Source organism: Pleuronectes platessa, chromosome 22, assembly GCF_947347685.1.
Source record: "Pleuronectes platessa chromosome 22, fPlePla1.1, whole genome shotgun sequence".
Taxonomy (NCBI): domain Eukaryota; kingdom Metazoa; phylum Chordata; class Actinopteri; order Pleuronectiformes; family Pleuronectidae; genus Pleuronectes; species Pleuronectes platessa.
The window spans coordinates 13,405,819-13,421,521 of NC_070647.1; the positions used below are offsets into that span (position 1 = coordinate 13,405,819).

General features: G+C 43.7%; 1 protein-coding gene across 1 annotated transcript in view; it reads right to left on the reverse strand.

Moving 5' to 3' along the window:
• chchd3a (coiled-coil-helix-coiled-coil-helix domain containing 3a) overlaps window positions 1-15,703 on the reverse strand; it is a 62,810-nt gene that overhangs the window by 18,768 nt on the left and 28,339 nt on the right. Inside the window, exon 6 of the mRNA XM_053415321.1 lies at window positions 6,135-6,218. Within this exon, the coding sequence (XP_053271296.1) occupies window positions 6,135-6,218 (84 nt within the window). The remainder of the gene's footprint in view (window positions 1-6,134; window positions 6,219-15,703) is intronic.

Sequence of the window (15,703 nt, forward strand, 5' to 3'; positions counted from 1 at the left end):
TCATCCCATTTACCCAATTTGCTTTCCACTAGCTCTTTAGCTCGTTGGGAGCCAAACAAAACGCTGGCGGGGGGGTGTCATAGACAAATTAAGTCATTACTGCTAATGCACTGCAGCGATATGGAGAAGATAGAAGCTGCACCCGAACACAGGCTGCAGCTCAATTTAGAGAATAGGAGTGCAATTTTTTTTAAAGAATAAAACAAATAACTCCCCGTACTGATGGCTTCTCTCTCTTATCTGCTGCTGAGCAGGAGGGCCGGAACGGGGAGAAACCCCACCATGGCAGACATCATGGTACTGCAGAGCGAGAGAAAATTAGACTTCTGCCGTGTGACTCACTGCAACTTGCTCATAGGGGAGGAAAGAGGCTGGTAAACTGTTATTGAGCTCATCCTGCAGACGCAGAATTGAGTAAGCACTTCAAGCTTTTTGCCTTGAGGGGCATGACATCATGCTCTGGTGGAGATGCACAGATAAGAGAGCCAGGACTCTCCGTAATTGCCATGAACACTTTAACTCCTAAAAGGACCATATCTGGAGGCCAAAGGTAACTAAATGTGCCAATGTGGACCATTTGTAAATGTGTATTTTTGGATCACTTATCCTGCAAACCACTTGTTCTGTATATGTACACACACTGTATTATATTCTAAAGGTTTATGCAACAAAAAACATCACCAATCAATCATCTCTGACTAATAAGTGAAGACATTCACCATTTTAGCCTGTGGAGTATTTCTATGCTATGTCGTTGTGACCAAATCACCAAATACACAAAAACTACTGACCACTTTAGTGTAAGAGAGAAATTCTCTTCGTCATCTCCTTCAAACACAGCAAAACAAGAGTATTATGCATTTTGATTTTAACACACAACAAGGAGCAAGGAAGCCCTCAAGTCTCCCCAAATAGAGTCGGAGAGGGAAAAGATTGAGAGGGATACTGAGAAGACGAGACAGGGGGAGAGATGAAGATACCAAGTCAGAGGCAGGGACAGAGATAGAGAGATCCAAGCCATTGCTTTTTCTTTTTTAAAGCTCTTCCCCTTGTATTTCTTCCTTTCAGAGTGCTGTGGAACTTTTGCTATGAGATGGCAATTGCTGCTGTGATTGTCCTCCATGGGAGAGCAGAAAAATCCAATTTCATCGATATACAAGGCGAAAAAAAGACAGGAAAAAAAAATCCCTTCAGAAAAAAAATGAAATTGAGGCATGGAGGAGGAGAAAAAAAAAAAAAAATCACCACTTGAGAGAAGAAAGCAGGAGGAGAAAAAAAAAGGGAGAGATAGAGAGAGACAGATGTGTTGGTAAGGGAGGGGGGGGGGGGGGTGGGGGTGGAATGAGACGTGATCAGGAGAAAAAAGAAAAAGAAAACATGGGTGAGTTGATTGTTAAATATGAGATTGTTTTACAGCAGGGCAGGTATTGAGTGAAAATGTAATAAATATATAGATATTGTTTTCAGGGGCTATTTGCTAGCGGTGGCCCCAAAGAGCGGCAGCAGCCCAGGCAGCGGGCTGAGCTGTCTGGGAGCCTGGTGATGGCCTGTCACTGGAAGCCCCTCTGATGAATGGCCGTGTTGGATTGGAACAGACGTGTAATATATATCAGACTTATATTCTCTCTCTCCCCCCCCCCCCTCTCTCTCTCTCTCTTTTGGTTTCTCGGCCTGTTTGTGGTGGTGTGTGGGAGAAACCTGAGGCGAGAGAGGGAGGGCGAGTGACGGGAGATGATATTAAACTGAAGGTACAAACTGCAGCCGAAATAAAACTTCTTCTTCTCACAGAAAGAACAAATCTAGAGGTTTACAACCAAAACAAGGAAGCAGGGTCTGAGTTTGTGGAGTGTTGTGTGGACCCAAATTGTTTCTGAAGATGGGACAACACGACAGCTCCCCTGAAGTGAGGCCAATTTGCCTTGATCACCCCTTGGTGGCATGCTGGAGCATAAGACATAAAGCCAGCCTCCTCCATGTTAGTTGATGGGACATGGACCAAAGTAAAATGTAAAAAATGCACATCAAATCCATTATTCTCAAAGATAATACGCTAGTAAGTGTTCAAATTTAATTTAATTTTATGTTTAATGCTATAAGGACGGGCTGAGACATCATGAGACAGCCAATCGAGGTGCTTGATACAAAGATCTAAAAGAAGAGCAACTTCTTTGAAAGATGGCCGAAGCCGTATCCTGGACAATTTGGCTTCACTTTTGTACCACATGAGGAAGTAGAGACATGTCATCCGTCTTACTATGGTGCGGACTGGTTTGAGTATCCACTGCTTTGTTCACCACCCTCCAATACACACACATCACTCATGTCGTATAAAAAGATTCTGTGTCACACATTCTTCATTTTCTTCCCCGAAGTTACACACGTTTAGGAATTTACTTTATGTTCGCTCATAAAAGTTTTATTATGTGAACGTAACTTATTTCTACTCCCACACTGCAGAGCATGGTGTGCCACGACAACCTACACAGGAACAGTTATTTTTGTGTAATACACACATGTCATCAGAGCTTTAAAATTGACATAATTGATTAATCTGTTAATGATTGTGGTATTGTTTCATTAGTGTCAGAAGACAGGGAAATAAATGGCCCTCTCAACTTCCCAGATATTAAGGTAGCATGTTCAGTAGTCTTGTCCATCTAAGCATTTAGAACACAAAGATATTTAAGTTTAATTGATTTCAACTAATAATTCATCAAATTCTCACTCTTAAGAATCCGAAACCATTGGAAGATTGGAATTATTTCTTGACGGTATATGCTGTAAATATCCACTTATAACTCATTAGCTTCATTTATAGAAAAACCTGTTAAATTATCCATATACTATTTTTTCAGGCCTCCTCTGCATTGTCTTAAACAATTTCAAGTTCTATATATTTGCTCGTAATTGTTTTTTCTTTTTATGTACAGCTATATATAATACAGTTAAGCTGTAAAATATTAAGCCTCAATAACACTTCTTTGTCTTTAGGGTTTGATAACATCTAGGAATCACTGCCATTTGTTTGAAACATTTATATCAGTCCCCAAATATCGATATTGTTCGAGCTGCAGCACTTTATGTCGTTTGTTGCTCATCTGTGTTTCGCTGTCTGTTTGTAATTGTATCTTCTTGTAAATTGTTCTCTGTGCTGTCTTTACGTATCGAGCGCCTTCCTCTGGTATCAATGTAATTAACCAAACAGGAATTACTGAGAACAAAACAAAAAGGGATGTTGTTGTTGGGTTTCCAGTGGGTGAGGTGAACAGGGGAGTGAACAGAGGCCGGACTGGGAGCCAAATGGGGAACTGTGGCCAGCGCAAGAAAAAGGTGAATTGTTAATACAGTCCCAACAAACTGCAGCCCCCCCCATGGAGTCCCAATCAGTCACAGTTAGGCGACATGCAATATGCCCACAATTGATCCTCCATTACACACAGGATCAAACACCGTCACACAAATCGCACATATGGTCCCCGCTTCTGTTGTGGTTTGTCTCCGCGGGGCCATACATCTCGTGGAGTCATTTGCAAAATGAATTGATGTGGTTGTGCGCAGGGATTGGTGATAAAGTGGTTTGGAAATGTAATAACTTCATTATTTCATTCTTGTGCATAAATAAATCAGTGTGCATTCTTTGTACTGTGTCTCACATTTAATTTGTTCCTGTTCATTATCGTTTCTCTCAACCTTTTCTTTACCACCCTCTCTTATTCTTTATCATTTAGTCGACATTTCGTCTTTTTATCGCTCTTCTGTCTTTCTTCTTTTACTTTAGTCTTTTGCTCTAATCCTCCATTACTCACTCAGCAATGTCACTTTATCCGAATTCCTTCTCTAAACCTTCTCAGGTAAAATCCTTTTTATATGTCTCCACCTGTCCGAGTCTCCCTTTAGCGTCTACCGTCCATTCGATATCTCTTTCCTTGGTGTTTGTCCATCTCTCTCTTTCCTCCCCCTCTCTCTCAATCTCTTGTGTCTCTGAGGTGTGAAGGTGATTAGTTGACACTTTGATCCAAGGAACATTGACCAGCGGCCAACATGGCTGATGGATGGCCGGAGCCTGGAGTCGATAACGCCTGCGTTTGTTGGGACTCATCACTTGGACCATCGGCTTTCACATTTGCTCCAATACAGTGGAGATACACAGTCCGGAGATGAGAAAAGAAAAGAGAAGCTCAAACAGTGGAGCTGGATCCGCGGAAGTTCAAGTGCGACAAAGGCAGCATGTCTCCATCATCGTGTTATCTCAGCTGTATTCTGCCACAACATAAACCTACAAAAGGACACAGACATGTTTTCTTTGCAAATGATTCATCGATTCATTTACACCTAATTTCACCCTGACGTCAGTAAATGGCTTCCTCTTCTCTCTGCTGCCCAACACAAGTTGTACAGACCAGTGCATTTCCAATTACTGACCGAGGTCCACTACCACTCAATAGCCACTGGCTTAAGAATTCAATCCTCAGTGACGGAGGGAAACATTGTGAGCTTGATTGACTCAAAGGGGGAATGTCTTGTGCAAAATGGGAGCTAACAAATCTATAGTGAAAATAATAAAAAAGCATTGTTACCTTTACGTATATTTAGATCCATCAGAGTCTGGATTTGGAGAGTGATAACCTCATAGTGGCACGACTTGTCTGTCCCATTTTCTCCTTCATATTCATATCTGCCCAGTAAATGCGTCGCTCCATGATAGACGAAGGCTCCAACAGATTCACTGGGCTTCGGTGACAAACTATTTTTCAACAGCAACCGTGGAGACGTGCACGGCTTGAGTTCGAATCATCAATGCAAAAAAACAGCTAACGATACGCATGTTAAAAAAACAAACAAGGGGCATTACAAACCTTCTTTGTGTGTTCGACTCCAGCCCTGTTGCTCGCAGGAAAAAAAACAATAGAGTAAGGCGGTGGTGATGCTGATCAGGGAAAGCATCTGTGGACCAGACGGTCCGAGCCACAGCTCACATCCTCACCAAGAGGGTTTTTTGTTTAAACAAATAAAAAAAAAACACAGAGGTCCTTCAGAGGACAAAGTGCCCACTGAGGATGGGATGTTGTGCAACTGTTGTTTTCGTGTGTGCCTCTACGAATAAGAATGCACCAGTGTCTTGATCATGACAGTGTGACATTTCCATTTGGCTTTCACCGTAAAGGGCATTTGACTTTTTGCTCTCTCCATAGGGGACAAAACTCCTTCCCAGCATGAAAGTGTCATTTCAGGCACATTAAACAGGGCATTGTATCCTTCCTGAGACACGCCTGTGATTTGAGAGCAGCGTGAGGGCGACATTTTTTAACACACGTTAAAGGGGCCTTTGACCCTGGTCCCTGTACCTCGCAGGCATGTCTCACTGGGACCAGCAAGGAGCTGCCACTTGAAGGGGGATAAAGCAGGGCGGCTGACCCTTGTCCCTTCAGAAGGACACTGGTTTGACAATGAGATTCGTGGGTAGTGTCATTTTCAGGGGACAGGAAGACGCATGCAGAGATGAATGAGATTTGACCTATTATCCTTCAGGTGGACGAATGGAAAAAGAGAGAATCCCAAAAGGCACACAAGTGAGGGAGAGAGAGAGAGAAAGGGATACACCACGCTTGGAAAAGCATGCAGAGTTTAAGTAAAGGGATGATAACAAAAACAGTGGGGCAGCGGGATGAGGAGAAAGAAGAAATGTGACCGTATTTGGGCTGAGCCCCATTATGAGCAAGCCTACTGGGTATGATGGCTGAACTGTGTGCACAGACCTGCGTGCACTGGTCCCTGCATGTCGGCGACTGCATGTATGTTGTTGAAAACAGCACTGATGCTTGATGAATGAACCAAACAGGGTTTAGTTATTTTACTAACTGTGCTTGTACCTGCATCACAACATTGTTAGGCTCACCACCCTGTCATGTGGTATAGATTTCATGGTTTACCATCCCAGTCAATGAAACAAGTTTTAAAAAAATCCATCAAGGTGTGATTTTCCATTTTTCTACACTAAGTGAAGGCTTATCAATGCTTTACTGATTAAATGTGAAGGCATGAAAATAAATCATCATTTAAAATGAATCAAATATCATCCCTTCATTCTGCAGTGAGCGGTAGAGCTACTGTGTATGCGTCAAACATCTTCTTACCCTCTCCTCCAGCCGCGCCACCTGCTCTCTGTAGAAAACATCCTGCTTCTTCAAATCCGCTTCTCTGGCCTCCAGCTGCTTGGCCTAAACACACGCACACACATACAAACACACACACCAATGTATGTGCACAGTATGCAGCAAACACACACGCACATACAAAAAGAAGACAAGAAAAAACATTACTCATGTGCCCAGTGGAGCATTACCAATTTTAACAAAACCAATCAGAATATAAATACACACAAGAGAATCGCGAAATAGAGATGTGGAGCACGTTTTTGCTCAATGCCTCGAAAAAAAAAAAAAATACTCCGGAGTGTCCATGCGTGTGAGACTGATCATGGCTCGGCAGCCACTGTATGAGCGTCTTTGTCCCCTTGTGCTCAATCTTCGGCCGAACCACTATCAAGCCAAGAGGATAACATCAGTCCTCCGTGCGAACGTGCACCACCGTCTGGCATATATATTTAGCTAGCCTGTACCTATCTCCACTGTCCTCCACTCGACTATGACCTTCACTAGACGTACGCTTGACTCTCTGGGTGATATACAGGACAGATAAGACCTGGATGTATCTGCTGCCAGACGGGGGGGGGGGGGGGGGGGGGCACAAACACCTTTACACTTCTATAGAGGGCCAGTGACACAATGGAGTCCACATATTTTGAATTGTTGAATTACTTTTAATCATCATTTGATTGTTATGATCACATGATTGGCTTTAAAATAGGATTTAAAAACTGAAATCAAATTTGGGTTCTGTTAAATTATTTACTTTACACTTTAATGTTTAGTTGAAAAAGACCTTTACTGACTAAAATAATCCCTTTGGATAAAGAAATCATATAAATGATATGTAATGTAGTGTAAAGTTAACTAGTTGAGTCAACTAATCGCACCAATCCCTTTCAATGACTGTCTCCTCCTCATTGGTGTTGGCTGCCTGAGCTAAGTTTTGTTATACGTTTTATTCACAAACCTATTTTTAGTCAAAAATGCAAGTGAAACGCTCCCGCTGTCGAGCCCTGTAAATCTTCAGAAACAAGCCGGAGTTGTCATCTCATCTATAATTCTACAAAGCATTTGGAACAAGGATCATATAAATATGGAGCCGCTGAAATACCTGCTGGGAAGAAATATGTAAGATGTCAAGGTAGCTGAAAGGGAAGAGGAATCCTTGACTCGATCGCGCCAAAAAACAGTGAAAGACAACTGTGGATTCTCGGTGAAGGTAAAGGCCTCTAGACTTACCTTCAATCCAATCTCCTGAATGAGGGGAGCGTTGAGAGAAAACAGGAGAAAGACAGAAAGACAGAGAGAAAAAAAAGTGTGAAGAGGCACTGATTCATCCATGAACTTCTTCAAAGTGGCATTTGGAAAGGTTTAGTATTCAGAGGCTAAGGGTGACTGGCTGCCACAGTGTTCTGCTTGAATACTCGCACACTTCATCCTCTCAATCTTCTCACTCACTGGCTTACACACACACACATGCACACACACAATCCACCATTATAGAAGGCATGGAGATAGAGCCTTGCAGCCATTGCTTTCGACAGAGCACTATAGGATGTAGGAGAGAGAATATAAAAGATATACAACGTTTAAAGGGGGAAAAGGAATTTGCATTACCGTGCTCGATCTCTACTGACACTGATAACCATCTGTGTTCGCCTGCTCAACCCACTCAATACAACAGCGCCGCTCGAGGCACACTGATGAGCAGCGGGCAGAGTCACTGAGGGGCCGTCCTCGCACGGGATGATTGGGTGGGGAAGTTTCAAAGTCAAGGGGATGTTCTGAGCTCACGTACTACACACAAGAGAGAAACCTACCAACACCGCACACACCCCTACACACTGTGGCATCTCTAGAGCCAGATAAGATGGGGGAAAAAACACCTCTGCACTTCATCACATTCACAACAACACAAACACACACACACAAACAAACTTTGTCATGGCGTGCATGACAAAGTTGCTGCCATCTCTACAGCCCTCAGCACAACCTAGCATTAGCAGGTCTTGTTTACGCGGTCACACAACCGTCTGCCTCACGAGTCTGAAGTGCTACTCTGTGGCCGCCGGTGTTATACAAAAAGAAAACGCTGCATGGACTTCATGACAGAATCTATTGGACTTAAACCTAGATAAATGATAGTGCCGGCTGGATGTGGGCTGAAGTACACACTTTAAAGTATGCCACATGTAGAGCGGAAGCAGCCACTAGTGTGACCTTTAAATGTGTTATCAATTCCGAGAGTGCAATCAGGTCTTCAAGGATGGAGTGGCAAAGTTTTTGACAGGGCTAGATTACATCGGCTGAGGTGCCAAAAAGCTGTCTCCCACCGACGGCTCAACTTGGAGAGGAAGAGAGGAGGGGCTGATGGGATGGAGGAGAGGACTGGCAGGGGGTCGTGTCCTGTCACAAGTGTGACCAAACTCAATGTTACGCCGATAGGTGGTGACCGCTGAGTTTAACTCGGCAGAGAGAGACAAAAGATACAAACAACAGCTGAGACGCTGTTCTGAGAGGCACACATCATCACACACACACACACACACACACGTTCACACCAGCCGGAGCAGCTGTACCCACAGAGAGCGGGTGGAGAGATAAATGTGTGCTGAGGGCGAGACTAAAGGGGTCATTAAAAGAAGAGAGGTGGTGACAGAAATGTGTACCCAGGGATTTTGCTCACTTTTGTGCATCGAAGTGTGTGTGTGTGTGCGACCGTGCATGTGTTCAATTTCCATGCGAGCAGGTTGGCCCACCTCTCCGACTGCGCACATAGGCCCAGACTCACAATACGTCAGGATTACTTCCGACTGATTAACCCCATTCAGCCGACTTTAGAGATAATCTAATCATACTAAAGGCCAAACAATGGGACAGACTTCACCACTGCCCATGCACCTTTTGTCCCCCAAATGAAGAGGCGGTTGCGGGTGGAGGAGGAGGAGAGCTCTGGGATAAGGGCTGGAGGGGGGAATGAAAGTGAACTTGAGAGTGGGGGGAACGGAGAGATAAGAGACAAAGAGGAGTGGACAATGGAAGGAGATTTATCAAGAGAGGTGTCAAAACGGAGAGCTGGCTGTTGGATGGGACACGGAGCCTCGGATGAGAGGAAATGATCATAAAGTTCAGAAAAGATGAGAGAAGTTAGAAAGAGGGGAATGAGAAAGAAAAAGAGGAAACACCTGATGCTGACAAGTTTTCCTTATTTTAAGAGCAATTTTAAAACTTTGCAAGTCCCGAGGATGATGTTATTCATTCAGGCTGATTCACTTTATTTAATTCAGCCTCTTGCGCCATCTAATTTTCCTGTGCAGCCATCCTTAACAAAGAGGAAGAAGAAAAAAATACCAAAGTAAAGCTACAAACACTCACAACAATACCTCCCCACATGCTGCTATTTGTAGCCAGGGAAACCGCATTAACACCAACAGCAAACGTTCACTTTCCCCCCTGCTTGTAGCCGTTGGCCCCCTGGTCTATTAGTAAGTACAGTAGCACAATAGCTGAGGGTGACAGCCGGCTCGGAGTGAGACCGCGGTGGTCAGATTAAGCGGATCGTTTAGGCGAGGTGAACGCCTCTGTGAATATCAATTAGCCCGCCGCTGAATAATTAAGGACAGCCATGTTTTTTAATTAGCCGACTGCCGCAGTTTGAGCTGGGAGCAAGGGCGGAGGAGTAAGAGGCGGAGGAGAGGAGGGGAGGAGGGAGAGGGAGGAAAACAGGTGGATTTTGCTGCGTCAGGCCCCCCCCCACACACACGGGCTGTTCCCTCAGTGATTTGCACAATTTCGTTCACAGTTAAGAGTGTTCTCTCTCTGACACTAGGGTTTGTTATTATTCAAAGCATAAGAGTAAAATCTCTCCTGACCAGTGATTACATGTCTTAGGGCAACTGCATGTACCGTTTAGATATGTGAATAATAAAGTTACATCATATTTCCCGTTTTTCAAGAGACACTGGAGACAAAACTCAAACAAAACACAGTTAAACTGAGTGTGGATCACTGTCCTCTATGGACAGACCACAATGTGTCCTCTGAGTGTGGACGTTATATATTAATGTTGCGAGGATATGAAAAACAATCAACTGTCAGTCGATTGGTGCACATGAGGTGATGACAAACTTAATTAATTAGTTTTGACATTTTTGTGGCAAAGAATCTTAAAACCCATCCAAGTTTAAAATGTCTATGAGTTGTAAGCAGTTAAACTCTTATCTAAAATAGTTTTACTTTAATAACTCATAGAGGCAAAAAGGTGAATTACTGGGGTGTTTATTTAATAGGGTTCTGCTTCCCTCTATCCATTCATCTACTTGTTACAAATCAGATATGTATTCCAACCACCTTGACCCCTAGGGTGAGAACAATCATTTTAATCAACTGTATCTGTAGAATTCAATAGGTTTACAGAATAGGTTTCTTCTAAGAGTATACATTTAGAGTAGACACTGCTATATTCCCTTTTGTTTAGGATAACAAATTCAGATTATGACTATTACTGTAGCAATTCTGTACATTTTACATTTTTCATTTCACGCCTCACTGATGGAGACCTCTGCGTTGTGATATAATGAGGTGAGTCACTGTTACACTGTTTACTCCCTACACGGTTTCAAATCATGCTTTATGAAAACAATCTTGCGAGATGCCAAGATCGATAGAGCACAAATCAGATCTCATCACATTATCTAACAGCACCTCATCCACAACCTTGGTCTCTTTTGTCTTCGGCCTGCCGCCATCAGCTCGGCCCTGATTCACCCCTGTGACAAGTAGCATCATAATCAATGCTCCCGCGCACCATCCGCATGAGAGCTGCAGCACGGTGGGTCAGACTCACTCACCGGGGCCCATCTATCACAGACCCCTCGCGACAGGGTCCTGTGACAAACTAATACTGAAGCCGCGGGTCTTGGGTCCTGCTTGCTCCAGCGGGCAGGGATGGGGGTCAAAGGGCAGCGCAATGCGACTGTGCTCCCGTGTTAATTGGCACGGCGGAGGTGTAGGTGGCTCGTGGGAGGTTAGAGATAGATGGAGGGAAGGGCAGGGATGTTCACGGGGTAGGAAAGATAAAAGCGAGGGAGAGAGCCGGGTCAATGTGTGGATGGAATATGGATCACAAGATAGTTGGAAGGAGGATTTTTGGACAGTTCTTGGATGAGCTGTCATATCAAGCTCGGAGGTAGGAGAATATTTTAAAAGGCCGGTGTCTCGTCTGATGAAAAAAAAGACGTAGACACACATCCCACCTGGCACCCACTTTGACTGCCTCTGAAACCACTGCAGCACTATCTTTAAAAGCTATCACTGGCAGATCAAATCTAAGATGGAGTGTAAAATGATATAACCTAAGTCAGACCTTACTGGCAGTGCTACGCATTACCCTTAAGAGTCACTAATAAAACATAACTCTTGGTAGCAGCATCTGTAAAACTCCACTGGAAACTATTCACTCTGGCTAGTTAATTAGCATCATGGGGTTTTACTGAGCGGCAATAACACTTAGCTACAAGGCAAGGTATTAGTCTCCGTGGGAAGTGGTAGGGTTATGGGCGATGTAATCATGTCAGATATAGTGCGGCCAGTTAATGGGCTTAACCTTGACTGATAGCACTAAAGGACGAACACACTGTGAGCACTTATTCACATACTGACTGGCTCACTATTGAAATGTGTTCCACAGCTGAGCCACTGAGTTCAGCTTGTACCCAGTGTTATTCTAAGTACACTATAAAAAAGAATATTATTATTATTATTACACATCTGAATCCTTGGATAGGTTGTACACTCTGCATAAAGACATTTCTGTTTTGTAAAGGCCAGAGGTGCTGGAATAAACTTGTTTATCTTTCCTGATGACGTGTGCCAATCATACAGCTGTGGTTGTTTTCAGACAGTCTCTCCTTGAAGGCATTCAAGGTGGTGCACTTGTTTGCACACGTAAAACTGACTGACGTAGCTGGAAAGAGGAATGAAAAGATGTCGCTGGAGAGATGTTTGAATCAATCGTACTTTTTCAGTCCTGCACCCGCAAGCTAAGCGCTTCATATAGGAAGTATCCTTGTTGGACTGATTGAGCTAAAAGAAGCAGTCTGTCCAACTCCAATGTCAGAGAGGTGTTGGGGAGGTGTTGTTTGAAACACCCAGAATCTTTGAGGCAGACTTAGCTGGTTGTAAGATAAAACAAAACAAAACAAAACCAAGACCAAACATTGTACCAGACCTGATTTGTCTTCTGTTCATGAAACCATTTTACAGATTATGTTTCAGTTACCAATCACTGGGTGTCTTCTAAATCTTGTAGCAATTCTGTGATGGTTGAAGTTTGGTTAGAGGGTTCACTTTTTGATGGTAAGGCCACCAAAAAAAAACATATAAGATCAGCGAAGTTAGCTTTTATGGGCAGATCTAGAGCAATGCACAGCATGGGGATATTGATAATGAGTATGACTCAATTGTAAGCATCTTAGATCAAGTCTTGAACTAAACCAAAGCAACCTCTTCTTCAGCAAAGAGGGTAATGGAGTGAAAAGAAGAAGTTTTATCATCAATCATTCAAAACAAGCTAGCATTGGGCAAGAAGCTCTGAATGAAGCAGTTACCTTCAGTCTACATTGCTGAAAATATTAGCCTATTTTCCTTTTTATATTCCTACGATATTTTATCCTCTATTGGGAATATGGTATAACCAGTGACACTAGGTGTTTTTGACAATCCCCATATAAGCACCATTTAAAAACATCAGTAAATTGACTTTCTCCTCGACAAAGTGAAGCATGGACCATCTTGGTAGAAAAAAGCAAGAATGATACAGGCTTAAGACAGATTGACTCTCCCAGGGGATCTCTTAGCACAGTGAGTAATGACCAGTGACCTGGTGGGTCAAAAGGCTGACCTACCCAGGACAGGGACCAAGGGGCCAGAAGGTGTAGGTAGTGAGCGTGGGTGTCTTGTGCGTGTATCTTAACTGCTGCCTAGTTAAGGGCAATGTTGAAAAGAAACGTCCGGGTGGAGTCTTTAGCTTATTGACTGAGAACAAGGGTCAAGAGAGGGCTTGATCTTAACCAGCTGCCCTTAATGATGCTGAGTCAGCAACTGTCAACCATCACACACACATTTACATCTCCACTGCATTTCTCCTAAATCTGTAGTTGTTTCAAAAATACACATTTATTTCACAGGTTCCAATGAATATAGGCCCCTCCGATAAAATGCTTCCTTTAAGATGAGCTCAGGATTGGAAGGCAGCGAATAACAGGTGAAAAGCTAGGAAAGAAATGATCCTCCAGTGAAAACAAATGGGAGCAGTGAGCCCACAAAGGTTGAAATCCTGGTAGGAACATGAAAAATCACTTTCCTTTCTACTCCCAGACACTTAAGGCCCCTCAGCCTTTGTTCGAGACACCACCTCCACCACTCCACTGCCAGCACCTTCACTGAGGGACGGCAACAACATCTGCTGGCTCAGGGATTGATTAATTGGCTGATCAGGCGCCCACGGTGTAAACTGATTGATTGATCATCTCGCGGTAGGAGCTGCCTTTATCTGGAGCCCTGGGGAGTGAACCTCTGGAGGTCCCCAGTCATCTGTCATGTCCAACACACAGGGGGAAGACGAAGAGGCAGATGAAGAGCTGTGGGTTCATTACCGAGACGCGGGGGGCATGTATGGAAGAAGTCTTAGCCAAGATGGGAACGGGGGGCATGCCAAGAGAACAATGGGAACATACGGACAAAGAAGCAGAGGATGTAAAGAAAGGAGAAGATGCTATGCAGAGAGAGATGAAGGAAGGAGAGTGGGCCAAGCCAACAGCAGTTGTAAGGCAACACGAAATTAGAATAAAAGGAGGAATAAACAAATGATAGAAGCCAGAGAGAGTCAAATACTTTTCAGGGTTTGCTTTGGGCATATAACCCATTTAAAATTCCTGCTACATCCTGGTTAAAAAAGCGAGAAGGTGGCAGATGAAAACAAGTGTGGAGAATGCTGGTATGCATTCAGTCAGACACACAAAATGTAGGCGGAAAATTCCTTTACTTGACGGCAAAGGACACAGTGAACGACCCGAGAGCGGAGAGCGGCATATTGCCTTTGGACAAGAGACGTCCCTGGGGGGGGAAAGTGAATCAGAGAGAGAAAGCTGGTGGAGCAGGGATGAGAGCACGAACAACCTCTGGCAGAGAGAAGGTGAGAGGAATGTAGAAGGGGGGACAACGGGAGAAAACATGCAGGGAGAAAAGGTGACAACCTCAGGGTAGGTAGCTGACATTGGACTATGGACACACTCAAGCTGCATGTGACTGACCCGTCTGTGTGGAAGCATGTGGATCTTTACCTGAATCAGGGCTCATGTTTAAGAGCAGCCTAGTATTTGTATAAGTAACTGAATCCTTAAGGGAATATGGCTTTGGGCATACTGTATATTGCTCAGGGTATGTTTGTGTGTGCTCACGCTGTGTAATTAATATTCATTCAATCCAGCAGCAGGTGGTCTTCCAAGGCTTGATGAAGCTAGGCGGGGGCTAGAGTCCGTCTTCGGCTTCTGTCTATCAAGCCAATGTCAGCAGACTCAGGGTCACCTTTAAGGCCTTGCTCCTATCCGGCATTAACATGCATGTAGTGTGAGCCAATCAAAAGTTGACAGCTCGAAATACATCGGTTCACATCTGGTCGGCGATTTTGTCTCCACATGCGTCTGGAGGGATTTATGATCAGATGCCACTTGCTGGCTTAATATGCTAATAAATATACATTAAACATACATGGGTACATCGTGTGTATTTGCAAAAAGTAGTTTTTAGCGTGTTTGAAGATGACAGATGGGGGTATATAGTAAATATGTGGGTTCTGTTACATGTGACTGGACAACCCGAGACCTTGATGTCACATCTGTACAGGGTCAAACTACTAACCTCATTGGCTGAACAAAGGCCTGTTCCTTTTCTATATCCAGCATTAAACTTTAAAAAAGGAATGGACAGAAAACAGCCATTCTGTTGCTGAGTCTCTAACCTTGTATGAAAACTGCTTTGTGGATAAATAGCTTTTATTTCTCTCTTTCCTTTCACCTCTGTATTTCCTTATCATTTCTCCTCTCTCTATTCTCTCAATGTTTCTCTATCCCATCCGCTTTTTCTGCTGTTCACAGCCCTCTTGACTCCTCTCCCCTCCTCTTTGTTCTTTCTATATGTTTAAGTTCTTTCCATCGTTCAATCAAAATGTCTCCCTCTAGCACCATTAGCTGAGCCGACTGTTCACTTCCATAGCACCTCATTAATACCACTCTCCTGTCAGAGCCAAGAGGGAAAACATGGAGAAAGACCAAGAAAAGAGGAAGGGACGAGCGTGAAAGAGGAATATACCTGTCATATTACACATCCAACGTATCTACTGTACGGAACCACACACACAAGTACAATTCTGCTGCAAAGTTAACTCTTGACACTTGCTTTTCTAACCTACGGACCAAAATAAGTTTCTGAGTGAAATTCCCAGTAAGACTAAAGGCTGCAAACACATTTCCACTCTCAGCCATAGTGAAACTGTT